Source organism: Monodelphis domestica, chromosome 5 (genome assembly GCF_027887165.1).
Source record: "Monodelphis domestica isolate mMonDom1 chromosome 5, mMonDom1.pri, whole genome shotgun sequence".
Taxonomy (NCBI): Eukaryota; Metazoa; Chordata; class Mammalia; order Didelphimorphia; family Didelphidae; genus Monodelphis; species Monodelphis domestica.
The window spans coordinates 40731252-40758264 of NC_077231.1; the positions used below are offsets into that span (position 1 = coordinate 40731252).

A 27013-nucleotide genomic window follows, 5' to 3' on the forward strand; every position below is an offset into this window, starting at 1 on the left:
GATTTACAATTTAATTACATTTAATGTAATTGGAATACAGTATATTTTTCATGAAAAACAGTAGAAAATTAAACTGTGGTACTTTAGGTGAATTATGGAGTAAATAGGCTTTTTTTTTTAAACTCCATACATTCTGTATTAGAATCAATACTGTGTATTGGTCCCAAGGCAGAAGTAAGGGCTAGGCAAAAGGAGTTAAGTCACTTGTCCCGGGTCACACAACTAGAAAGTGTGTGAGGTCAAATTTGGATGGCTCTGAATCTATTGAACCACTTAGCTATCCCAGTAAATAGGCTTTTCAGGTGTTACACTAGAAATTTTACCATCCTTATAAAGTAGTTTTGTGTTTTTAATGGAAAAATATGTTCTGTTGAGCATAGTCAAAAGGAAACATGGAAACACTAATTGCCCTACTATCACTGCTGGACAGACTGAAGATGAGTGTTGGTGAGTGAGTGAGTGAGTATAGCTGAAGAAAGAGCAGAGTTTAGGAAAGGTGTAAAGCAAATACTTTCATTGGATTCTGCTGTCTGACTACCTAGGCCACCACCTCAAACCCCACACCTCCCCTGCTGATTTACCATCCGTAATTATCTTCCCTAGTAGTTGTAGTGATGAGGAAATGTAGTGGCACTGGGAATATGCCTCCTTGAGGTTTAGTGTATGAGGAGAATGGAATATGGTTATATTACTTTACTGAAATAACCTCTTTCTGCCTATTCTAGTTAGCTTTTTGTAGCTATCTGGGATCTATCTATCTATATATATCTATATCTATATAAATATAGATATAGATATATATAGATATATATATATATATATGTAAAATACAGAACTATAACATAAATTCCTTTTATCTAACATATTCACATTTCAGATAACCAAAATCTATTTTTTCCTTAAAAAAAAAAAAACAACCCAAACCGTATTGATATTATCATGGTTTTTCGTAGGGAGAGGAAAAGTTTTTCCTAAATTGAACCTTTTATCTCTTGTATATAACAACTCCCTAAAATGCGAATGGTTTTTGGAATATGTTTCAGGATCTATTCTTGAGTGCCTTCATTAACTTTTTGTTACTCAAGAGTTTGACTTCTAATAATCTTAAATTCAAATTGTTGATTTTTTCCCCAGTTCTCTTGATATAGATAATCCCTTTCACCAAGATGGCAGACTCCCTATAACTTGTTTTGAACAGTTGACGGGGGCAAAGAATCATAATCCTGAAGCCAGTGTGGCGAGTGAGTCTCCCTGAATTTAGCTAGGCCTCTTTTTAGATAGCAAACATAGAGTCTATCAGTAGACTCAAACTTGAAGTTTTTCCAGATTGGTGAAGCCTGGTAGAGCTTTGGGGACCCACAATGAGTCAGTGGAATTAGACCAGATATTTTCAAGGCAGCCTCCTGATTCTGTTAAGGTAGTGCCGTGTAATTGAAAGACTCCTGTGCCTGGAATCAAACTGTATTGTAGTGGTAGTACACATGAGTTACATGAATGACCATAGGCAGATCATTTAACCCTTCTGAGAGTGTTCACATCTGTGTCAAGTTGGCATGGACAGGATCATTTCTGTACTTTGTGTTTAATTTTATTCCAAGTCTTTGAAGATTAGTATTTTATGTATGATGTTTTTAGTGCAAAGGCAGAGCCAAGAGATGGAGTGCAGTATGGGAAGAACAGAAAAAAACCCCAATCCATTTGGCTAGACTAAAGAGTGGGAGGGGGAGAGATCAGGGCCAGCCAGATTGTAAAGGACTTTAAATGTTAAACAAAGGATTTTTTTATTTGATCCTGGAGGCAGTAAAGAGGCACTGATGTGATATGGGCAGATTTGCATGTATGGAAATCACTAGTGTGGAGAATGAACTTCTGGCAAGCCACTTGAGGCTTGTGTAAACTAGGCAAGAATCAATGAGCTCCTGAAGTAATATAATAACTCTGAGGAGGGAAGATGGGTTGGATGCCGAAGATGATATAGAAGGAGAAACGGTGAGATTGAGCAATTTAATGGATATATGGGTTGAGAAAAAGTAGCTAGTTGAGGATAATACCTAGGTTACAGACCTGGGAGGCTAGAAGGATGTTCGTTTTCACTACAGAAATAGGGAAGTTCAGTTTTGGATATATCATATTTCAGTTGTTCCTGAAACTCAGCAGTGATTTGGGCTGGGTAGAGAGATCCACAGATCTATCCACACATCATCCACATAGAGTTGCTAGTTAGATCTGTGAGAGTGATGAGGTTTCTAAGAGGCCCCCAGACAGAACAGTGGTACCCCAGGATTCTTGGTACATGCCTCCAAGGCATGATAGGGATGATGAGCCAGTAAAGGAAGAGAAGTGGTCAGACATGGAAGAGCGAGTATGTAGCTCAGGGGTGGTATCTTATAACAATTCAGGAAGGGTGAGGGCTGGAAGAAGACTCAACAGATGCAAGTAAAAGCTTCTTGGGACCTTTGAAGATAGCAAGTTTCAGTTGAGTAACAAGGTCAAAAGCTGGACTACAAAGGATTGAATGAGAGGAAAGGAATTACAGGTAGCCAGTGCTGGCACCTTTTTTGGAATAAAATATTGTTTACAATTGTATTTATTGAGTTTTTGTAAGGTGCCATTAACTGTTACTAGCTTGTGGATTAGCTATTCTGTGAAATGTTAACAGCTAGGTTCCCTTTCTCTTCAAATCCTTCATTTTGCTTTTCACTCTTTTTTTTCTTATAAAATAAGACATTTTTAGTTGATTCAAATAAGTACAGTGGAGTTGCTTCTGACTAAATTGATCAAAGCAAGGTTTATGAAATAGATACAATGCTATGAAACTAAAACTAGAGCTTATAATAAAGCCTCATAAGATTTTATGGCAATTCAGTTTTTCCTACCATGCTAAAAATAAAAACTTTTTCAATTTTTTTTTCTCTTTTATTTTTACATTGCATTCATCTTAAGCTATCTCCTCTCTCTCATCTACCCAGTGAACTGTCCTTTTACCAAATTAAAAAAAGAAAAACATTTGATCAAAACCAAACAATACTTTAATCATACGTAACAGGAGATACAGCATTCTGTACTCAGAGGCCTCTACCCCTGTGGAGAAGGGAGGAAGATGCATTTTCTCAAGTTTTCTCTAGAGCTAAATGTAAAGAGAAAGCCTTCTTCTGTTTGATAGCTTTTGTTACTCTACTTAGAGTTTTTATACTCATATATGTGTCATCAATATAGGCTTTTCATCCTACATAATCCTAGACCTTTGTTAGAGGGTCTATACAGTTGCTAAGTGAGCACCTTAGTATTTCAGGGTTACCTGGTATAGCACCTGCTGCCTGTTGTTAACCTCAGATTGTGGGCTCATTGTGTATGACGCTTCTTGAGGAAGAGAATATATCAGTGACTTAAAAAGGGTAAAAACCAATCCAAGTTGTCTTTATTTAGTTGCCAGTTCTTGTTTTTATCCTATATTCTGCTGACAGTGAATTTTCTTAGTCCCAGATGATGATGATAATTAGCATTTATATAGCACTGTAATGTTTGCAAAGTGCCTTACAAATATCATTATATTTTCACAACTCTGGAAAGTAGGTGCTGTTATTATCTCCATTTTACAGATATGGAAACTGAGGCAGGCTAAGTAGTGACTTGCCCCGAGTGGGGGATTTTCTGACTTCAGGCCTGGCATTCTATCCTGTGCCATCTAGCAGCCTCTGATCCTATCACTCAAGCCCTCTTAATCTAGTACTTCCTTCTTTATTGCCTCTAGGATGAAATACAAAGAATGTTTAGCTTTTAAAGCCCTTTACAGCCTTGCCCCAACCTTTCTCACTTCCACATTTTTTTGATTAAGCACCATCTTCTCCAGGAAGCCTTTCTTAATCCCCCCTCCAGCCTTCCCTAAAACCCTTGCCTTTGTATCTCTTTAACTACTTGGTATTGATTTGTATTTTTTCTGCAGATACTTAGATATAGACTTATTGCTTCTCTTGGTAAAGTGTAGACTCCTTGTACTCAGTGCCTGGCCCTTAGTGGGTACTTATGTTTATTAATGGATCAATTTCTCATTGTCACTACCCAAATTTCTCATCATTTATATCTATGTCTTTAAAATTTCTTTGGGGCGGGTCTTGCTAAAATGCTACAGCCTACTTATACCCAACATGTCTCTCTCCATTGCTCTTTGGGTCATTCCTAATTTTGTTTAAAGATCACTGTATTGTATGATGTGCAGTCATAAAGCAGAGGAGAGTATTATTATAGAAAACAAGGGGTTGTTTTTGTCAGGGCGCAGCTAGTGACTATTGAAAGTACAGTACTGATCCTCAAATGCAATCTTCCCTGCTCCCTTCTGCCTGTTTTGTTCTTGTAGGCTGCCAGCATTATCCACTTTCAGAGCTTGTCCCTAGGTATGTGCTCTGAAACACTAACTGCATGGACTGCCCATCCAACATCAATGAGAATTCATTGTTTTCCATCTATTGTATTCCCCTCACCTTCCTGTGTAACTTAATGTTAATACTTCTGAAATTATCCAACAACATTATTTCGGTGGTTACATTTATCTTAGAATCTTTGAGTAGGAGTCGACTTACTAAACAAAGAACCTTTAAGGCTGTATTTTTATTTATTGTATTAAAATGTGTAACTTCTTAAGAGCAGGAGTTATCTTTTATCTTTCTTTATATCCCCAGGACTCAACATCCAGCACATGGTAGTTGCTTTAGAAGTGCTTTTGGACTGGCTGATCAGCAAAAAATAAACCCTAACACATCTCTATATTTTTTTCAGTCAGTTTTATGACTGAATATATGTCCAGCTGAGGCAGAAGCCAGGTGACTCAGTAGATACAATGTTGGGCCTGGAGTCAGGACTTGAATTCAGGTTTGGCCTCAGCTGTGTAACTCTAGGAAAGTCATTTATCTGAGTCATTTGGTCTAGAGTTAGCCTTGAAGCTAGCTCTTCTAGATTCCCCTGTGGGCCTTCCACCTTCTCTGAACCATCCTGCTTCTCGTAGACTTTATAGGGATGAGAAATTAGTGATATGGGTCAGTTGTTGGTGTCTTATCATTCTTGAACCTTTCCAATCTTTTAGAATTGTATCTCTTTAAAAACTCTTGGTAATCAGACTTCGAGAACTTTTAAAGTTATTTCTTGTAACCCTGAATTTCTCTGAGAACATTTCTTCAGGGCCACTCCCCTCCCAATTTCCTCTCCAGGGTCTTTCCTCTGTTCTATTATAGCATAGCAGGTATTGAGTTATCCGTTTAATGGTGGTGTTCTTGCCATTGTTGATGAAAATGGGTTCCTGTCCAAATGCCAGAGTCTTTCCTCCAGTTTGATCTGGAAATGCCTCTGGTATGGTATTGGTCTCCTGTCAAGCTTTCTCTGGACTCTTCTGTCTTCTGCATTTTATTTTGTGAGGCAATCCTCTGATAGTTTCTATTTTAGTCCTTCATAATATAAAATAAGTAATTTTATTCTCATTGTTTTTTGTGGCTGCTGAATCCCTTCAGCTAGCCAAGAGATTTAGTGTTAATTGTCAAAGTGACTCTAAGGTCAGACCAAGAGTCAGTGGCTCTCTGTTACTTTGAGGATAAAATTTAAACCCTGCTGTTTAACTTTTTCTAAAAGCCCTCGTCTTCTGTTTTAGAATCAATGCTAAGTATCAATGCCAGGGCAGAAGAGTGGTAAGGGCTGTAATGGGGGCTAAGTACTTGCCAGGGTGCCACAGCTAGGACCTATTGGGGACCAGATGTGACCCCAGGACCTCCTGGCTCCAGGTCCTGTTGAACTTTGGAAGTTCTTCAGAAGCTGTCCCTCCCTGTCTTCTCACTACCCCCTTTCTTAGACCTCCAGTGTCCTGGTCTTCCCCCCTGCCTAGGACACTTCCCCTGGGCTCTCACACCTGCTCACGTCCTCCAGGATGCAGCTCAACACCCACATCCCCCTTCCCAAATGGCGTTCTTTTTACGTTGTGTTCTCCATCTGAACAGTTTCTGGGTAGTCTGAGTGCACGTTTCCTCGGTATCGTTGGCACTTCCCATGCTGCCCGAGCGTCCCTAGGGCTTACAAAATGTTAGTAGCACTGGCCGGTCTCCAATGGGGAAGTTTCTGGTCCCTGGAGCTCTCGGTCATGACAGTTTTAAAAATTTATTAGGATGCCCTGAGAAATGGGAATAAAGTGAATATTGGTTTCATTCTCATTTTTCAGGGAGTTTTGAAAATAGATTGGAGATTTAGTAATTACATAGCACCTTCTCTGCTTTATCTTTTTCTTGCAAAGTGGGTGTGGATTTCAGCCTTTGCCCTAATGATTCCATGACTTCCAAATCACTAACTAGTCATTTCCTTTGTAATGACATAATCAATTATGTGTTTTATAATGATGATGAATTCTTGATGGTTCTAGCATTTTCTGACTCCTCTTAAGAAAGCATTTAAGACCTGCAACCTCTGAATCAACGAGAGTTGGACTCAACAACTAAAACAAGGACAAGGCCAAAGATTTGTAGATGATTCAGAGGTTGATAGGGCACCCTTGCCAACCTCTACTGGGAGAAGCCCTCCAGAGGACATTTTGGATGACTTAGCACTCAATGGCACTTTTGCCTTCCAGAGGAGAGGGGAGATAACAGCTCCCCCACCAGCTGAGGTTCAGCCTTCCTCTCCTCCAACCTCCTCAGAATTAACATTCACTTCAGGATCCCCTCTGGGTTCAACTGTTTCCTCTTCTCAGCCCTCTGCTCCAAAACCCCCACCTTGCTCTCCAGGCTCAGAGCCTGAGACCATTGCTGTCTCCCAAACCAGCCCCCACCATAATATCCCATTGTACCCACCACGGCCTGACAATGTTACCTCGCCCATCCCCCCAACCAAGCCTGCTCCATCCCTGGAGCAGACTGAATTATGGTGACAGGGTCCACCTCCCTCTGAGAGAGGTTCCGGCACCAGATGGGCTGGCTCAGGTACATGTTCCTTTTTCTATGACAGATTTAGTCCAAATTAAGGAGAAATTAGGTCGCTACTCGGAGAATCACTCCAAATTCATGGATGGGTTTAAATCCCTTACCCTGCAGTTTGACCTGTCCTGGACAGATCTGCACTTTATCTCCACCTGTTGTACCCCAGATGAGAAAAAGCAGATCTGGGATTTGGCCGTCGAAGTAGCAGATGAGAAGGCCCAAGGTGGCACATGGGCAGGAGTCCCTGGTGCCAATACTGTCCCAGGGCAAGACCCCAGGTGGGACTATATGAATGAAAGACATAGACAGCTTAGAGATCACATGACTGACTGTGTCCTGGAGACCATGCAGAGAGGGATGAGGAAGCACGTTAATTATAACAAGCTCAAAGAGATGACTCAAAGAAAGGAGGAGAATCCAGCTTTCTGCCTGTCCCGATGAGTAGAGGCCATGAAACAGTATACAGATGCTCACCCAGAGAGCTCGGAGTGGGCAATTATCTTAGGCCTCCATTTTAGAGGGTAGTCAGCTCCAGGCATCAGGCAAAAACGGCAAAAGCTGGGTTTGGGATCTCAAACTCCAATAAACCAATTAATAGATGCTTCCTTTAAGGTTTTTCACAACAAGGACCAGGTGACAATGGAAGCACAAACCCCTGAGAAACTGCTTGTAGCAGCCCTCTCCTCCCTGACCCATGGGCAGAGGCCAAGGGGCTCTTGCTACCCCTGTGGACAGAAATGGGCATTGGTCGAAGGGTTGTCCTTTGAAGGGAAGACTGCCCTTGACTCCATGCCCAGCCTGCGGACAGTGGGGACACTGCTAAAGCCAGTACCCCTCCATACAGAGACCCCAGCTACCCAAGAGGCATCCCCCCAACCTCCAGTTTCCTGAAGACTTGGAAGAGGGGTGCCCTGGGGTGGCGTGCTCCCAGTTTTCACCACTATGGCCTAACCCAGGGTTAATCTCGAGGTAGAAGGTAGGATGATTGAGTTTCTCATAGATGCGGGGGCAACTCACTGTCCTTACCTCACGTGGCATGGCCAACTCTCATGGCCTAGCATAGTACGTAAGGCCTGCATCACCATGCTCCCACCCTCCCCCCTGCCCTTCTGCCTTAGAATTGACTCGTGTCGATTCCAAGGAAGAGCAATAAGGGCTAGGCAGTGGGGCTTAAGTGGCTTGCCCAGGGTCACCTAGCTAGGAAGTTAGTGTAATTAACCTTGGAGACTTTATATTCAGTGTAATTATTAGTGAAGGAGAAAGAACAGTATCTTCAGGTCACCCTTAACTACCCCAGTTTCCTGGCACCTGGTGCTTGGATTCAGCCCATTTACAAGGGGAATGAGGGGGGTGGAGGAAGCTGGGTGAGAGAAGAAAGAGACCTCTTCTCAGGAGGAGACCCTTGGATTTTCTCCCCCCGGCTCTCATACTCCTCCTTGGCTCTGATTGGGCAGTCTGGGTCATGAGTCCTGACTTCCTAGCACTCACCCTCCACACAGGGGCTTCTGAGGCTATCCAGGGAGTGTGGGCTTCAGTGGCCACATTGGATACTGCTAATTTGGTTTTCTTCTTTTTTTTTAAATTAGATTGACTGGTGCTTTGTCTATTTTATGTTTTTTTTTTTCAAAATACCAGCTTCTAGTCTTATTTATTACATCAAAAGGTCTTTGACTTTTGATTTTATTAATTTCTCTTTAAGTTTTTAGGATCTCTAATTTAGTTTTCATCTTATGATTTTTAATTTGTTCACTTTCTACTTTTTTAATTTGTATAACTAATTCATTGACCTCTGCCGTCCCTAATTTGTTAATGTATGAACTCAAGGATATAAATTCCCCCCTGAGTACTGCTTTGACTGTATCCCATAGATTTTGAAAGGATGTCTCATCATTGTCATTTTATTCAATTAAATTATTAAATGTTTCTATGATTTGTTAACTGATTTTGGAGAATCATATTATTTAATTTCCAATTAACTTTTGATTTAGCTCTCCATGTACCCATACTAATTATTATTTTTATTTCATTGTGATCTGAGAAGGTTGCATTTATTATTTCTGCTCTTTTGCACTTGTTTGCCATGTTTTTATGCCTTAATACATGGTCAGTCTTTATGAATGTACCATGTGCTGCTGAAAAGGTGTATTCATTTTTGTCCCTATTTATTTTTTCCACAGATCTACTAACTATTTTTTCTAAGATTTCATTCACCTCTCTTACCTCTTATTTTTTTTTTTTTTGGTTTGATTCATCTAGATCTGAGAGAGGAAGATTCAGGTCTCCCCCTAGTATGTTTCTTCTATCTATTTCATCCTTGAGCTCCACTGCTTTCTTCTTTAGAAATTTGAATGCTATAGTATTTGGTGCATACATGTTGAGTACTGATATTTCCTCATTGTCTATATACTGCCTTTTATCAGGACATTCCCTATCTCTTTTAACTAGATTTATTTTTACTTTGGCTTTGTCAGATATCATGATTGCGACTCCTGCCTTCTTTTTATCAATTGATGCCCAATAGATTTGGCTCCATCCTCTTACTTTGACCCTATGTGTATCTACCTTCCTCATGTGTGTTTCTTGTAGACACCATATGGTAGGGTTTTGGATTCTAATCTACTCTGCTTTTCGCTTGCGTTTTATGGGTGAGTTCATTCCATTCACATTCAAAGTTATGATTACTAGCTGTGTATTTTCAGCATTTTGATTTCCACTCCTAGTCCTGCCTTTTCTTCTTTCACTATTTCTTTCTACACCGATGTTTTGTTTTTAATCAGTCCCCCTAATTCGCACCCTTATTTTGCTTCCCTTTCTACCCCCTTCCTTCTTATCCCCCCCCTTATTTTCTTTACAGTCTTTTTAAACTACCCCCCCCATCCATCTCCCTCCCTTGTACTACTTCCCTCTCCACCAGAACACTTGTTACCCTTCTACTTCCCTATAGCATGCAAATCAATTCTCTGCCCCAATGGATCTGATTGTTCTTCCCTCTTTAAGTCAATTTCAGTGAACATAAGACTTAAGTATTTCCTGTCTTCATCCTCTTTACCCTTCCAGTGATTTTTGCATTTATATATCTACCTATGCATTCATATATATGTATGTCTTGGCATTTCTTCCTATACAGTTTGTCACTGTTCCCTCTAAGTATAATTCTTCTAGCTACCCAGGTGATAATAATTTTTAAGAGTTACCAATATCCTCTTTTCTTGTAGGGGGATACAAATCATTTGAATTTATTGGATCCCTTAAAAAAATTCTTTTTTTTTTGGTTTGTTTTTTTTCTCCTTTCTTAATTGATTTTGGTGATTCACTTGAGTTCTGTGTTTGGGCATCAAATTTTCTGTTCACGTCTGATCTTTTCTTTATGAAAGCTTGGAAGTCTTCTATTTTATTAAATGACCAAACTTTCCCTGTAAGAATATAGTCAGTTTTGCTGAGTAATGGATTCTTGGGTGTAGATCTATTTTCTTTGCTTTCTGGAATATGATATTCCATGCCTTTTGGTCCTTCAGTGTAGATGCAGTCAGATCCTGTGTTGTCCTAACTGTGGTTCCATGGTATCTGAATGAATTCTTCTTAGCAGTTTGTAATATTTTTTTCCTTGGTGTGGTAGTTCCTGAATTTGGCTATAACATTCCTGGGTGTTGTCAGTTGGGGATTAAGTTCAGGAGGTGATCTGTGGATTCTTTCAATCTCCACTTTTCCCTCTTGCTCTACAATGTTGGGGCAAGTTTTCTTGGATGCTTTCCTGTAGAATGATGTCCAGGCTTTTTCTTTTTCAATTATTCTTAAGTTGTCTTTCCTGGACCTGTTTTCTACATCTTCAATTTTGTGGATGAGGTGTTTCATATTTTCCTCAAATTTTTCATTCTTTTGATTTTGTTTTATAGTTTCCTGCTGCCTTGTAAAGTAATTTGCTTCTAGTTGTTGGATTCTAGATTTTAAAGACTGAATTTCATCCCTGCCTTTTTGGTCATCCTTCTACTTCTGTTTTGATTTTTCTTTGGAGTTTATCTTTCATCTCCTTTACCTCATTTTCAAGCTGATTAATTTTGGCTTTCAAGACACTATTTTCTGTTTCCAGCTGATTTATTTTGCTTTTTAAGTTCTTTTCCCAAGTGTCTTCAGCCTCTCTTAATTGTTTTTTAAATTGCGTTTTAAGTTCTTCCAAAGCCTGTGTCCAATTCGCTGTGTTTTTGCTTTGTGTTCCATTTGCTCCTTGCTCAGTGCCTGGATAGAAGCTGTTGATTGTAATTTATTTTTTCTTTTTCTGTTGTTTACTCATATCTTCCCCTTCTTTCCCCCTTGTAGTTGCCTGTAGTCTTGCTCCTCTCATTATGTGTTGGATCTGTGGCTTTGGGCTGTTCTATCTTAAAGGGGCTTCTTTATTCTACTGATTGATCAGGTTTGTCAGATTTTCCCTCATTGACAGCAGAAGCTGAAAAGGAGCTGGGCTTCCTGCCCTGTTATCAAGGTTGTTGCCTTTAGTTTGTTGCAGCCTTTGCCCTTGGAGCTTAGTCAACAAGACTCTTGGATCAGTCTCTGGGGGAGAGGTGTTGGAGCTTGAGTTTCCCCGCCCTCTAAAGGCTTCTTATCCACCCTATTGATGAGATTCATCCAGGGCATAGTTGATCTGTAAAGCTGGATGTGTCCTGAGGCCAAAACCTTGAGAATGGGGGTGGGGGGTGGAGATTCTGCATCTTGGCTGGGCCTAGGCTGCCTACTCTCAGCTTCTCCTCTAACTGCCTCTATGCAGCCTGTGTTCAACGCACTGAGCCTGGCACGGCTCAGCCAGCAAGATACACCCTCCGGACTAGTGCCCTTGCCCACCCAGGGATTCCAGCCACCACTGGAGGCTCAGCACTGTGGGTGTGGGAGGGGTTTTGGGACCTTCCTTCTTCCTTCCCATTAAACCCATGTGTTGTAGAATTCAGGCTTTTTTGGCGCATACATATTGAGTCCAGGTGGAGAGTTCCCTAACTCTGTCCTGTTGTTAGATTTGGTTTTCAGTCCCCTCAAAGCATTGTGTTTTTGAGCAGTGAGGAAGTGTTTTGGAGGGTCTAAACTGTTGCTGTCTGTAAGCCGCCATCTTGACTCCCAGGCCTCATTTTTATATTATTATTAATGGCTTTGATGTCTTCATCTGAAAACTTATTCATATCTTTTGGTGATTTTTCAATTTGGGAATGACTTGTATTCTTATAGATTTGACTTAGCTCTTTATATTTTTTTGAAATGAGACCTTTATCAAAAATTTTTTATAAAAATGCTTTAAAGTTTATTGTTTCCCTTCTAATCTTGGTTGCATTGGTTTTGTATCTCTTTTATGTAATATGATCAAAATTAATTATTTTATATCTTATAATATTCTCTCTTATTTGGTCATAAATTCTTCTCCATATATCTGACAAGTAAATGATTCTATGTTCCCCTAATTTACTTATACTATCATTTTTTATGTTTAAACCATATACCCATTTTTGACCTTATTGTGGTACAGGGTGTGAGATACTGATCTAAACCTAATTTTTGCTATACTGTTTTCTAATTTTCTCAGCAGGATTTTTTTTTAAATATCAAATAGTGAGTTCTTATCCCAAAATCTAGGATCTTTGGGGTTATCAAATAATGTATTAGGTAAAAGTACCTTAGGACCATGTTATATAAAGGTCAGTTGAAGGAACTGGGCTTATATAGCCTAAAGAACTCTAGAGGCAGGTGAGAGACATGATAGCTGTCTATAAGAATTTAGAAAATTTCAAAAGGACTAATTTTAGACTGAAGTCAGGAGAAATTTTCTAAAATTAAAGTAGCCCAGAAATGAAACGGTTACCTTTTGAGATGACCTTTTTCTTGGAAGTCTTGTAGAGAGGCTTGTCAATGACTTTTTTGAGTGTATTACAGTGGTGATTCCTTTTTGATGTGGATTGCAGTAGAGGATTGCTGAGATGTGTTGCAACTCCTATTCTGCAAGTTTACTTACTAGTTTTATTCTTAATGTAATATTATAATTTTTGTTATTATAGTATAATTTGTCTTACTAAGGAATCTGATTATTTTGTGTGTGTGTGTGTGTTTTTTCTGAGTAGGATTTAGGTCCTGAATATGAAGATGTATTTAACACGTCTTTGCAATGGATTTTAGAAAATGGAAAGGATGTTGGCATTAGGTAAATAATTTTCTTTTAATTTGTTTCCATCATAACTTAAAACAAAAATGACTTAATTTTTAAACTCCTACTCTTTTGTTTTTTAAACAGGTGTATTGGTAATGACTCAAATGAAGATTTGACAAACATAACTGATGTGCAATTCTTACAATCTACCAGACCTCAAATGTCTTTCTGGTGTCGCTTTCGACGTGCATTTATTACTGTGACTCACAGATTGTTGTTGTTATGCTTCGGTAAGTTGCTGTTTATTTAGTCATAGCTTGTATTATGTACAAGATAAAGAAGAGAAGGTAGTGTGTAGAGGATGTGTATTAGTTTTTTTAGTATTAAAGCTGAAAATTTTTGCTATTGTCTAATAGCTAACACACACACATATCATCACATGATTTGGAAAATATTTTACATATATTATTTCATTTGACCTTCATGGTAACCTTATGAGGTTAGTTGTGTTCTCATTCCAGGACATTGAAGCTGAGAGATGTTAAATGACTCGCACAGGATTTCTGTATTGCAAGTTGAACAGCACTCTCTCCAGTACATCATACTAATTATGTGCCAGGAGCCTCTCATGAAAAATATCAAATTAGATTTCAAGGGAATACATGGGCTTGGGAGATAGCAATGAAGATGAGATTTTATCTTTGCAGACTTTTCTTTTCTCATAAAAGTTTTCCTGGAGAAAGTGGTATTTGAGAAAGTAGAAAGAAAAAACATGTGATTTTTAAATTATCCTTTTACTTTGAAATACTTTGGATGTATATTAAGAACAGTGTATTTTGTGAAATGTTGAAATTCATGTTTAATGTGAGAAAATGGTTTCACTCATTTCTTCTTTCCCAACCCTCCTAAAAGTTGCATTTTCCAAAATTATATGTTTTATTTATTTGAGATTGCTTAAATTCATGTCTTTGCTTTTGTAGTAACTCACTATTGAAAAAGAAAATCTTTATAAAACATAGATTTTATATATTAGAAATTAAGTTAAGTATAAATGGGTAAATGCTACAGCTAACGACAGATGACTTTCTTAAACATGAAAGGGGGCAGTGAGGTGGCTCAGTGGATTGAGAGCTGGGCTGTTTGACCTCAGACACGTCTAGCTTTGTGACCCTGGGCATTGCCCAGCCCTTATCACTCTTCTGCCTTGGAACCAATACATGGTATTTATTCTAAGATGGAAGGTAAGGGTTTTTTGTTTTGTTTTGTTTTGTTTTTTTTGGTTTTGTTTTGTTTTAAGAAAGAAAGGAAACACATCAGGACAATCTAGAAATTCCTTTAAGATAATGTTTATTTTTTTTTATTTGAACCCAGGACCTTTTGCCTGGCTCTCAAACCATTGAGTCACCTAGCTGCTCCCTAAATAATATTATTTTAAATGGTATTTTAATTAGTGTTGCTAAACAAAACTTTACCTTTGAATCTTCATTGCTGCATTCTCAAATATCAAGCTTGGAAAACTAGCTTTCCAATAATTTAAAGATTAAAATGTTTTGAAAATGTAGTCAGGTACAGTTTTAAAAGCACATTTAAAAATATTTCAGGTGTAGTGATGGTATGTGTGGTTCTGCATTACATGAAGTATCACTGGACAAAAGAAGAGGAGGAAACAAGACAGATGTATGATATGGTGATAAAGATTATAGGTATGTAATTTTCTAAGATATGCTTCTTGAGCAACAAGTAGTATATTTGAGAAGAAACTGCCCAAACCTCTTCTGAATAACTAATAAAATTATGACAATGACAATACCTTATTTCATATTCAGATGTGTTGCGAAGTCATAATGAAGCTTGCCAAGAAAATAAAGACTTACAACCTTACATGCCTATTCCACATGTTCGAGATTCTTTAATACCACCTCCTGACAGGTATGTTCAAAGCATGGTTGAAGAGAACTAAAATGTGGGTGATTTCAAAGTATTGTGCCAGAGCCATTGAGTCTTGGCTATGCTTTGGTGTATGTTTCCTTTTGGGCCCTCAGAGCCTGTTGTCCAGCACTCTTCCTTCTTGGTATTTTAGAAACTTCAAAGGTTAGTTCAAGAACTAGATTGTTCTATGTCCTCATTCCTTTGCTTGCTTCTTCTATCCCTGCTCCCTCAGTTTAGAGTTGCATTTTGTTTTGTTTTTGTTGGAGCCTTGGAACCCGTGGTAGATGGAGAGAAAAGTTTAAGTGTCCAAAGCTATATGACAGAAGAATAGTAAATAGGACAAAGCAACTTTCTTTTGGGAGTGAAAAGCATAAGTACCTCAGCTGATGCAATTTCACAAGCAAAACCATAAGACTTTTTGTTGTGTTTTAAAAAAAATTTTTTTTTTTTTTAAAATAGGAACACCACCAGATATCTCTCTTACTGGGAATAAATGATGATGAAGCATGTTTCATTTGGATAGGTGTATAATCAAGCTGTGAGAATGAAACTATTTGATCTCTATTATAGGAAAAAAATGAAGAAAGTCTGGGATAGAGCTGTTGACTTCCTGGCAGCAAATGAATCCAGAGTTCGTACAGAGACACGAAGAATAAGTGGCATGGACTTTCTGGTTTGGAGGTGGATACAGCCATCAGCAGCCTGTGACAAAATTTTTGTGGTACCTTCTAAAGTTTGGCAAGGACAAGGTATGCAACCCTTTAGCTATCTTTCATTTTGAATCCTATCAAAGACTTGAGTCTCAGGGAACAACTGAAGGAGGCAGCATGCATGCTACAGAAGAGAGATTGCTGGCTCTTGCAGTCAGGGCCTTTGTTTAAAGTCACTTAGCTCTTTCTGTTCCTTAGTTTCCTTATCTATAAAATGAAGGGTTAGATTCAAGGACCTCTAAGGTCTCCTTTTATAAATCCATACTCTTTAGAGGAAGATTTGCTCTAAAAAGGGATTCAAATTGTGTAAAAGTAGGTCCCATCACATTTCAAATGGATCACTGATAGACAAAATTCATAATAAAGGTAAAATAATTTGTTACAGAGTAGAAGGAGAACTTATCTTGAAGTCAGGATATCTGAATTTAACCTTGGTTCTTGCTAGTTTTGTGAACTTGAGCAAGCATTGTGAGCCCTATAAAGTGGGGATAATAGTCCTCATGTTAGCCATTGCCCAGACTAATTAACTCTATAAATTTTAGCTATAATTTTGTTTTCACAATTATCTTTGAACTAGTGTGTATGTCTTGTGCATAGGTTCATATCTGTTTACCATCATGTCCATGTCCTTTAAAAAAATAGTTGTATACCATTTTTTTTTTGGCCAAGCTTCCACTCATTTTTAAAAAGCCATTTTCTCCTTCATTCCCTTCCTCTTGGGGGGAAAAAAATTCAGCAAAGCCATGTGCACCCATGGACATTTTATTATCTTTTTTCCTTATCCCACTATTTCTTAGCCATTGGATTTTGTTGTGAGGTTAATGCTTAAGGATATTAAAGAATATTTTAGAGTTCCATTGTTGTATAACAAAAGCATTGAATCATCTTAACACTGACTAATGTTGATTTGATACTTGGGTCTGGAAGGGTGTTATAAAACTTACTCAGCAAGATCATCATCTTTTAACAAATGACTACAATGATTGGGAGAATAATATGGGGGAAAATTAGTACATTAGTCTGGAAATTATTGTCTTTTAATCTGACTATATCACCAACTGGCAATGTGTCTTAGAGCAAGCCATTTAACCTCACTGTTTTTCTCTTCATCTTAAAGTGGGATAAATAATAGCAATTTAATCTGCTTTACAGATTTGTTGAAAGGCTTTGATTAAAAACATTTTTGAAAAAAATCGGAAAGGATAAACTACTATATGATGTAGTACTTTATATAATCTAAAATTATTAAAGTGTAATGTCATAATTAACATACTGTTATATTAATATATTAATTAATTATTGATAATCAGTGGTATTGATTTGATATAATGAATATTATTCAATATTTTATGTATAAGATAGTATGTATTTATTACTATTTTCTCTCCACCTTGTTAGGTAAGTCACTTTGTGTCTTCACAATATTGAACCTAATTGGTATTGTTTAATGAAAATGAAGTCCATGAGTTAGTGATTGTTGGACTTATAAAACAAAGGCATTGCAGAGTTAGATGGCGAGGTTGCAGCATCTGTGTTCTGTCCATTACACCCTATTTTTTTACTAGAGACCTGTGTCCTTTTTGCCATGTGTCTTTTACTACACAGGACCTATTGTGTTTAATGAACTGTTTGTTGGACATCATTGCAGTTAAAATAATCACAGCAGAAACTGACATCTTTTTAGCTGATGGTGAAATAGAGCCTCTGTTTCCAAATTGTAAATTGAGATTTGAATATATGGCTTTCTTTTTAATTTGGTAATTAAAATGAAAGGTGTTATACGCCTTGCTGGGAAGTGGGATATTATCACTGAGTCATTCTCTTTGTCAGAATCTCTAAGGACTAATTGAATTGTGTTATTCCTTTAAAAGGGAAGGGTGGGTCCCTCAAAGAATGATTCCTTTTTTTTTTTAATCTTTACCTTCCATTTTGGAATCAATACCATGTGTTGGTTCCAAGGCAGAAGAGTGGGTTAGGGCTAGGCAGTGGGGGGTCAAGTGTCTTGCCCAGGGTCATACAGCTGGGAAGTGTCTGAGGCCAGATTTGAACCTAGGACCTCCCATTTCTAGGCCTAGCTCTCCATCCACTGAATTACCCAGATGCCCCCAAAGAATGATTCCTTTCTACTTGAACTCTAGGTTGTAATCTTGATTCAGACATCTTATGACCCAGATGACCAGTTACTGAAAAAATAACTCCACAGTATGGCATTATTATTTTATTCAACTGATCTTTGGCTGCTGCCACATTTTTGTTAACTGAGTGAGAAAATTTGTTCCACACCTAAATCAGAGCAAGGAATTCTAGATTTTTCTGTCAGAACTGAATTTATAGCTTATTACAGCAGGAAAAAAAGACCACTGAAGACCCCACCCCCACTCTTTCGTAGGCACACAGTCCCCCTCATGTTCAACTGAAAATTTACCATTTGTTTTTCCTTTTAAGTTCATGATGGCCAGACCCACCCCAGACGGCTAGCTCCAGCTTGCTGTGATGCCCCTTTTGTGCAGTTTTGCTGGTAACATCACACTCACCTTTGTTCTTTGATGAAGCCGACCTCTAGAGGTCAGGTAAGTTCTATTTCTTACAATACTGCGCAGTTCTGTGAAGTTTTTATTTTATACCCATTGGGGTATAACATTTAAAAATAAAACTTTACAAAACCATGTGCTATTTAAACCCCCACAAAAGGACTTGCCTTCGTCCTTTTGTAGCAGGATTCAAAGGTTATGATGATGTCACCAGCAAACTAAACAAAGGGGGTGGGGCTAAGGGGGAGGGGAAAGGGTATCTCCCCCAAAATGAAGCTCTTGGTCTACAGTGGAGCTGGAAGCCCTACATCAGAAAATGGTGAGTGTGTAAGTTTGTTCTTTGTTCTACAAAAGCATACTCACCATTAATTACTAAAAACAGAATTCATCTAAAAGGTAAAAAATTATATTGAGAATGCAAAACCAGAATGATTAGAAACCAGTCACAGTTGTTTCCCAACTGGTCATCCCTACAAAGTTTAAGTAAAAGGTTACTTCATGAACTCAAGATGGTCTGGATTGTGCCAGGTATTAACTGAGAGAATAGCAGTCTTCTTTTAAATACAAATGTAAGTATAGAAAAGACACATTAGAACTTAGAACTGATCAGACTTGATTTTGTCTCAGTGCTCAATTTTAATGGGCATGTACTTCTGATGTATTGTTTTATAATTAGTGTTTGCAGTAAGATTTTTGAGGAATGACCTTAAATTATTTGTCCAAAGCTCCCCAAGGTACTTTTAAAAACCATTGATGGCTTTCACTTGCTTTTCTGAACTATAAAAACTAGATATCCTGTCATTTGGAAGCTGATGCTCCAAGATGGTGAGAACGTCATAAAAAATGCCTGTCTAACCCTCAGTTAAAGTATAATGGTGTCTATAATTTTTTAAAGGAAGACAGAAGGAAAGAGTGAGAGTTTTGAGTTTAATTACACTGGGCCCCAAACAAAATGTCATTGAGATGCTCCTTTTCAAAAAGTTTGGTGAATCTTGGATTCTTACTCTAAAATAGGCTTTGGGGGCAGTGTTGTTTCCTCTTTTTGGCATTTCCACTCTAATTTAATAATAATAAATTAAACTTAACCTCCAGTGGTTAAAAGAAAAAGCTTACTTTTCTGGAGATTTTTAAGGTTTGCAAATTACCTTTCTTGTAATAACTCTATGATTTATTTAGTGTAAATATTATCCATATTATCCACATGTGATGAGAAAAAAGCAACCACCATAAGTTGAATTAAAATTAGTGCTAGGATTTCAAACTCAGATCTTTGGAGTGGAAAACCCTTATTTTTTGGCTTCTATTGCATAGTAGAATTCAGAATGGTGGCACCACTTGGGGTTTACCAAGTAGAATATAATGAAATTTTCAGTTAATTCTGTTTATTAGACTTTTGGTGAAATTTGGTTCTGGGGGAGACCATTCATTAATATAGGACTTCATAACCATAAAGGACAGACTTTCCCACTTTCTTTAATATGATGTCCACAAGCATGTGGCCATATTACCTTTATGAATATTGGAATTCTTTTAATATCACTGTATGATGTTAGATGGCATATTAACAGTGTGTGCACGCACACACAGAATTTTACAGTTTACAAAACACTTTGCTTCTAGTGTCTTATTGGATTTTCACAACAGCCTTGTGAAGTAGATTGTACAAAAGTTTTTACTTAGATTTTGCAAATAAGTGAATAAATGTGCAGATAGATCAAGTGGCTTTTCTATAAATCACCCAGGATTCTTGACTATAAAACCATTTTTCTCTTCCAGCTGCCTCAGAGGGTAGAATATGAATTGCTCTACATTAAATTGTTACTATATTACTCTTCCACTATCTAATAACTGTTAATACCAAAATTGAGTTTTCTATTTTATAGCATTATACTAAACAGTGTATAAACTTTTTTCCTGACTGTGCTAAGAAGGGCAATTGCAGTTTCTGATTAGACACTTATAAAAATGAAAAGCATTTTTCCAAGAATTTCCTGTTCCAAGTTTTCAAGTTCTGAAAAATATGTTTGTATAACTTTGATTTCTCCCAAGCAATAATGAAACACCCACTATAATACAACTGAGTAAAGCTAGAAAAGAAGTTGGCTCAGTCTGTGGACAGAGAGTCAGACCTGGAAACGGGTGGCCCTGAGTTCAGATCTGGCCTTTGACACTTCATAGCTGCATGTCCCTGGACAAGTCACTTAACCCAGTTGCCTAGCCCTTGCCATTTCCTCCCTTGGAACTGATATTTAGTATCTATTCTAAGAGAAGGGGGTAAGGATTTAAAGAAAGAGAAAGAAAAGAAGCAGATTAATTATACATCAGAAAGTCACGGTATTTGACAATACAACTTTCACCATAAAAGATTGCTCTAAAAATTCTGAAATTGACTCCTTCCTCTTGTGGAGGATAAAAGCCTTTTCGTCTGCAAGGTCTTTGCCATCTAGTTGGGAAGAAAAGACGTGTATCAAGTAAGTCTGTAAAAGTTTTTAATTCTGGAGATAGTGTGTTAATGCTGATTCTAGGCTACTCTTTAGTCCATGAGAGTAAGATTTTGGATTAGGCGAAGAGTTCAGTCATTCTCTGGGGCGTATAATGTTCTTTCTTCTCAGCCAGAATGTCAGACTGAAGATGTAGGAAAGCCTACGGTTGATTGATTTAAGCACCAAATAGAAACTCTTATTACAACAGAAGACTGGAGAGGCCTAAACCTTCATGAACATCCGTGCGTGTGGAAGTTGAGGGAATCAATAACTGGGTGTAAAGAGACAGAGAAACTCACTGAATTTTGTTAGAATTTTCACCTTGTGAACAAATATTGAGCTGCTTAAACTGTTGCCCCAGGCTGCTGGTATATAAGATATCCCTTCTTGGCAACTCTTGCTTCTTTTTAAATGGTAAAAGCAGAGACTTGTTCATTTTTTAAAAAGATATATATATGAAAATATATATATGAAATGACATAACCACAAAATACTAGTAAAATTGATTTATTTGTGTTTTCTAGCATTTCATTTAGATCGAAGAAATTCACCGCCAAATAGTCTGACACCCTGCCTAAAGATTCGAAATATGTTTGATCCTGTTATGTAAGTATGATCATTATGGCTCCCAAGTGATCTTGATGGTCTGTGGATCTTTGAAGGCTGAGGTGTTTAGTCAGAACTGTGAGCATGAATTCCATATGCCCGTCAGGCTGTCATCCTCGGGGAGTCCTGAGCCAATTCTCTGTCAGGCCAGTGTCCCTCTTCGCTGGGTCTGTTCCTGGCCTCTGAGGCCCCGTTGCCCTCCCTGGAAGGCCTTCAGCAACTTTGTGGCACTGAACAGGAAGAGGACCCACCCTCGGGAGTCCCTCACCCCCCCCCCCCCACCCCCCGCCCGGGACACCTGCAGCCTGTGCTTGGTTTTCACTTTAAATGTTGTTACAGACAGAAATAGATTTCTACACATTTGTGTGTAAGACTAGCCGTCAGGCACAGCCATCACTTGTTCCTTCTGTCTGACACGAGTGTAGACGTAAGTGTGGGTGGTGATGACACCTTGCACTCTGGTGTGCGGTGGGGGTGCACATTTGCATTTGTAAAACTTTTTCACACAAACCCTTCCCTCTACATGTGAAAGCAGGGGTGCATCTCCATAAAGTGTGTGCCATCTATTTGTCCATTCAAAAGAATTGACAAGTATACTTGACTGTGGTTGCCCCAGTTGTTTCACAATAAGGTTGTTCATTTGGTATTGCAACCCAATTCCACTGTATAGAAGGCAGTTACCTCATTTCTCATGGAGGACACCTTCCCATGGAACTGTCCCTCATACAACTATTTTACTTCATACCATGGAACTACTTGGTGATCGGCCTCGGCAGTGAACATCTGTCTCATCTGACATCCTAATGAAAACACGCTCTCTATTTCTGTGTGTGTGTGTGTGTGTGTGTGTGTGTGTGTGTGTGTGGTTTCTAGAATTTTTCCAGTTATGTCCTCATCACCATGAATGTAGCCAACATAATGATCAAAATACTTTCCCTCCTCCAAATCATATTCTACCAATATTTCTTTATGTGCAAATAACTAACAAAAGATGAAAGTTCCTGGTATTGCACCTGTGGGCTTTGGACTATGGATAATGTGTTCTAAGAATCTGTGAAACTTGTTCCATTTCATTCTTTTTCTTAAAACAACCTACTAGCTGACTCAAACTCATTACAACAAATAACTGAATGGGAAATTCTGTGATTACTAAAATACAGAACATATTAATACCAATTTTTTTAAAACCAAATGAAAGATCTCTTTCTGTTCTCATAAGTGAGCAGCCCAATGTACTAAGAACTCTTAGAAGTTATTTAATAAATACAGTAGTATTAAAAGGACTTATTGGGGCAATATTTGTCTATCATTCTTTAGGAAGTAAAATTTCAAAATAGAAAAACCACAAGCTTTTTATTTAAGTTTAAGAATATTATGATTTTAGTTATTCAAAGAAAAATGAAATACCTAATTTATGATAAGGAAAACTATTTTACTATAAATGTAAATGTAATGTAAATATAAAAATACAAATTAAGAAGAACTTCCGAGTAAGCATGGCGGCAGTCTAGATGCAAGCCGCTTCCTCTCCCCAGCACCCAATGAAATAGACTACCTCAAAAGAACATAAAAAACATCTTTGTAAGAAAGGAGGGACTCAACAGTAGGGCGCAGTATTGAAGGTATGTGGGGTTTGAACATTTCCACACAATAAGAAGGAGAAAAAGCTCCCACCCAAATGTGAGCTGATCTACCCTCCCCCACCCCATCTGCGGAGCCAGAGTTAGAGCCAGAGTTAGAGCCAGCGTGCACCAGAAACAGTGAGTGAGTGAGGGACACCTCTAGCGTGAGCAAGGGGCACCTCTAGGTCACTGGGAGCTGACTAGGACTGCCGGGGATCTACCCCTGGGAGTAGTTACACAGGAAACCTCTGCACACTGGAGAGCTCAGACCGCAGGCTCTCTAGCAAACAGTGGAGGCTGCGGAGATTCTATAGCTTGCCTCAGGCAAAAGCCTTGCTCCTTAACTCCATAAACAGAGAACCTGCCCATCTCGCTTAGATTTCTGACTAAATAGGGAGGGAAAAAACACCACAGTGATGGCTCATTTGGCCCAGGACCAACAGACACCCTCCAAGAAAAACAGGAAGAAGACATTGACTCTTGAAAATTTTTACTGAGGGAAAACCCAGGCTACAGAGGAAAAAGAGGATGAAATTAAAATAAAATCCCCCCCCCCCTGCAAAAATGTTAATTGTCCACAAGCTCTGGAAGAATTCAAATTGGAGCTTATCCAAAAGATGGAAGTCTTCTAGCAAGAAAAATGGGAAATAATTCAAAGTGAGAACAGCAGTCTGAGACACAAGAACTACCAAATGGAGAAACAGCTGGAAGCCACAAAAAGCAGGGTAGACCAAACTGAAAAGGAAAACAATTCTTTAAAGACCAGAATTAGGCAACTGGAAGACAATGATCTTGCAAAACAGCAAGAATTAATAAAGCAAAGTCAAAAGAATGACAAATTAGAAGAAAACATAAAATATCTCACTGAAAAGGTGACAGATCAGGAAAACAGGAAGGAGAGACAATTTGCGAATCATTGGTCTACCTGAAAAGCCAGAAATAAAACAGAAATCTTGACATCGTACTGCAAGAAATCATCCAAAAAAACTGCCCCAATGTTCTTGGAACAAGGGGACAAAATAGACATTGAAAGAGTTCATAGAACACCGTCTATACTAAATCCCCAAAAGACAACTTCCAGGAATGTAATTGCCAATTCCAAAGCTTTCAAGCAAAGGAGAAAATTCTACAAGAAGCCAAAAAGAAGACAATTCAGATATCAAGGAGCACCAATCAGGATCACACAAGATCTGGCAACTTCCACACAAAAGTACCACAAAGCATGGAACACGATATTCAGAAAGGCAAGAGAACTGGGTCCTCAACCAAGAATCACCTATCCATCAAAACTGACTAAATCCTTTCAGGAGAAAGTGTGGGAATTCAACAAAATAGAAGATTTCTAGTATTTGTAAAGAAAAGCCCAGAACTCAGTGGAAAGTTTGATATCCAAACACAAAGAGCAAGAGAAACTTGAAAAGGTAAATATGAAAGAAAGGGAAAAGGAGAAAAACATTTTTTTTATTCAAACTCTTCTATAAGGGCTATAATTAGATCAAATTATATGTATTAATATATGGGGAAATGTTATTTGTAACTCTCAAAAAATTGTATTCATTATTATAGTAATTAGAAGAATCACTCATAGGAAAAGATTGGGGCATTAAGGGCTATAAGATGATATTTAAAAAAAAAAAGAAAAGAAAAAGGGTGGGGGAATCAATGATGGTACCAAGAGATACTTGAAGAAATAGAAATAAAATAAATAGAATAATCTTTTTCACACAAAGATACACACGGGGAGGGGGGGGGCGGGAAGAATACTCTTAAAAGAAGGAGAGGAAGAGAGTGCTAATAGGTAATAGTTAAAACTTACTCTCAGTGAAATAAACTCTGAGAGGGAAGAGCATCTAGATCCATTGGGATCTTGAATTCTAGCTATCCAACAGGGTAAGGGAGAAGGTAAAACTAAGGGGGGGAGGGAGTACAAAAAGGGAGGGAAGGAGAGGGGGAGAGGGAACTTAACAGACCCAAAAAAACCAAGAAGGGAACAAAAGGGGAGGGGACAGAAAGGGAAGCATATCAAGGGAGGGGATTAGGGGGATTGATTAAAAGTAAAACACTAGTTTAAAATGATATAAAAAGAAAAAAGAACAACTATGGGAGGATATCAAAATCCTAGGGAATTCATAAGTGACAATCATAACTTTAAACATGAATGGGATGAACTCACCCATAAAATGTAAACAAATAGGAGAGTGGATTAGAATCCAAAATCCTACCATATGTTGTCTACAAGAAACACACCTGAGGCGGGTAGATACAATGTCAGAATTAAAGGTTGGAGTAAGACTAATTGGGCCTCAACTGACAGAAAGAAGTCAGAAGTTGCAATCATGATATCTGACAAAGCCAAAGTAAAAATAGATCTGATTAAAAGGGATAGTGAAGGTAAATACATCCTGATACAAGGGAGTATAGACAATGAGGAAAAACACTAATCAACATGTATGCACTCAATGGTATAGCACCCAAATTTCTAATGGAGAAACTAGTAGAATTGAAGTAGGGAATAGACAGTAAAACTATATTAGTGGAAGACCTGAAACTACCACTATCAAATTTAAATAAATAAAAAAATAAATAAGAAAGAGGTAAAAGAGTTGAATGAAATCTTAGAAAATTAGTTAGTAGATATGTGGAGAAAAATAAATAGGGACAAAAAGGAATACACCTTTTCAGCAGCACCTGGTACATTCACAAAGATTGACCGTCATATACTAGGTCATAAAAACATGGCCAACAAATGCAGAAAAGCAGAACTAATAAATGCAACTTTTTCAGATCATAAGGCAATAAAAATAATGATCAGTAAGGGTACGTGGAGAGTCAAATAAAAAATTTATTGGAAATTAAATAATATTCTCCAAAATCGGTTAGAGAACAAATCATAGAAACAGTAATTTCATTGAAGAAAATGACAATGATGTGACATCCTTTCAAACTCTATGGGATACAGCCAAAGCAGTACTTGAGGGAAAATTTATATCCTTGAGTTCATATATTAACAAATTAGGGAGGGCAGAGATCAATGAATTGGACATGCAAATAAAAAAACTTGAAAGCGAACAAATTAAAATCCCCCAGAAGAAAACTAAGTTAGAGATCCTAAAAATTAAGGGAGAAATTAATAAAATCAAAAGTGATAGAACTATTAAACTAATAAGACTAGAAGCTGGTATTTTGAAAAAACAAGATAGACAAAGTACTGGTCATCTAATTAAAAAAGAGAAGAAAACCAAATTAACAGTATCATAGACAAAAAGGGGGAACTCACCTCCAATGAAGAGGAAATTAAGGCAATCGTTAAAAACTATTTTCGCCAATTATATGGCAACAAATATGGCAATCTAGGTGATATGGATGAATATTTACAAAAATATAAATTGCCTAGATTAACAGAAGAAGAAATAAAATTCTTAAATAATTCTATATCAGAAAAAGAAATTGAACAAACCATCAAAGAATTCCCTAAGAAAAAATCACCGGGGCCTGATGAATTGACAAGTGAATTCTATCAAACATTCAGAGAACAGCTAATCTCAATACTATACAAACTATTGGACATAATAAGCACAGAGGGAGTTCTACCGAATTCCTTTTATGACACAAACGTACTGATTCCAAAGCCAGGCAGGTCAAAAACAGAAAGAAAACTACAGACCAGTCTCCCTAATGAACATAGATGCAAAAATCTTGAATAGGATACTAGCAAAAAGAATCCAGCAAGTGATCAGGAGGGTTATTCACTATGATCAGGTAGGATTTATACCAGGAATGCAAGGATGGTTTAATATTAGGAAAACCATCCACATAATTAACTATATCAATAAGCAAACCAACAAAAATCACATGATTATCTCAATAGATGCAGAAAAAGCCTTTGACAAAATACAACACCCATTCCTACTAGAAAGCGCAGGTATAGAAGGGTCTTTCCTAAAAATAATAAACAGTATCTAAAACTATCAGCCAACATCATCTGCAATGGGGATAAACTAGATGCATTCCCAATAAGATCAGAAGTGAAACAAAGATGCCCATTATCACCTCTATTATTTACCATT

The 27013-nt window shown here is 37.8% G+C and overlaps 1 protein-coding gene across 3 annotated transcripts in view; it reads left to right on the plus strand.

The window, feature by feature from the left end:
• LEMD3 (LEM domain containing 3) overlaps positions 1–27013 on the plus strand; it is a 95971-nt gene that overhangs the window by 61645 nt on the left and 7313 nt on the right. For 2 of the 3 annotated variants that reach the window (XM_056798397.1, XM_056798398.1), the window contains 6 exons: positions 13040–13119; positions 13210–13355; positions 14667–14768; positions 14892–14994; positions 15565–15743; positions 21243–21324. In XM_056798397.1, the coding sequence (XP_056654375.1) occupies positions 13040–13119; positions 13210–13355; positions 14667–14768; positions 14892–14994; positions 15565–15743; positions 21243–21324 (692 nt within the window). Of the gene's footprint in view, positions 1–13039; positions 13120–13209; positions 13356–14666; positions 14769–14891; positions 14995–15564; positions 15744–18149; positions 18275–21242; positions 21325–27013 lie in introns of those variants that run through there. The other variant, XM_056798399.1, reaches the window with a different exon arrangement.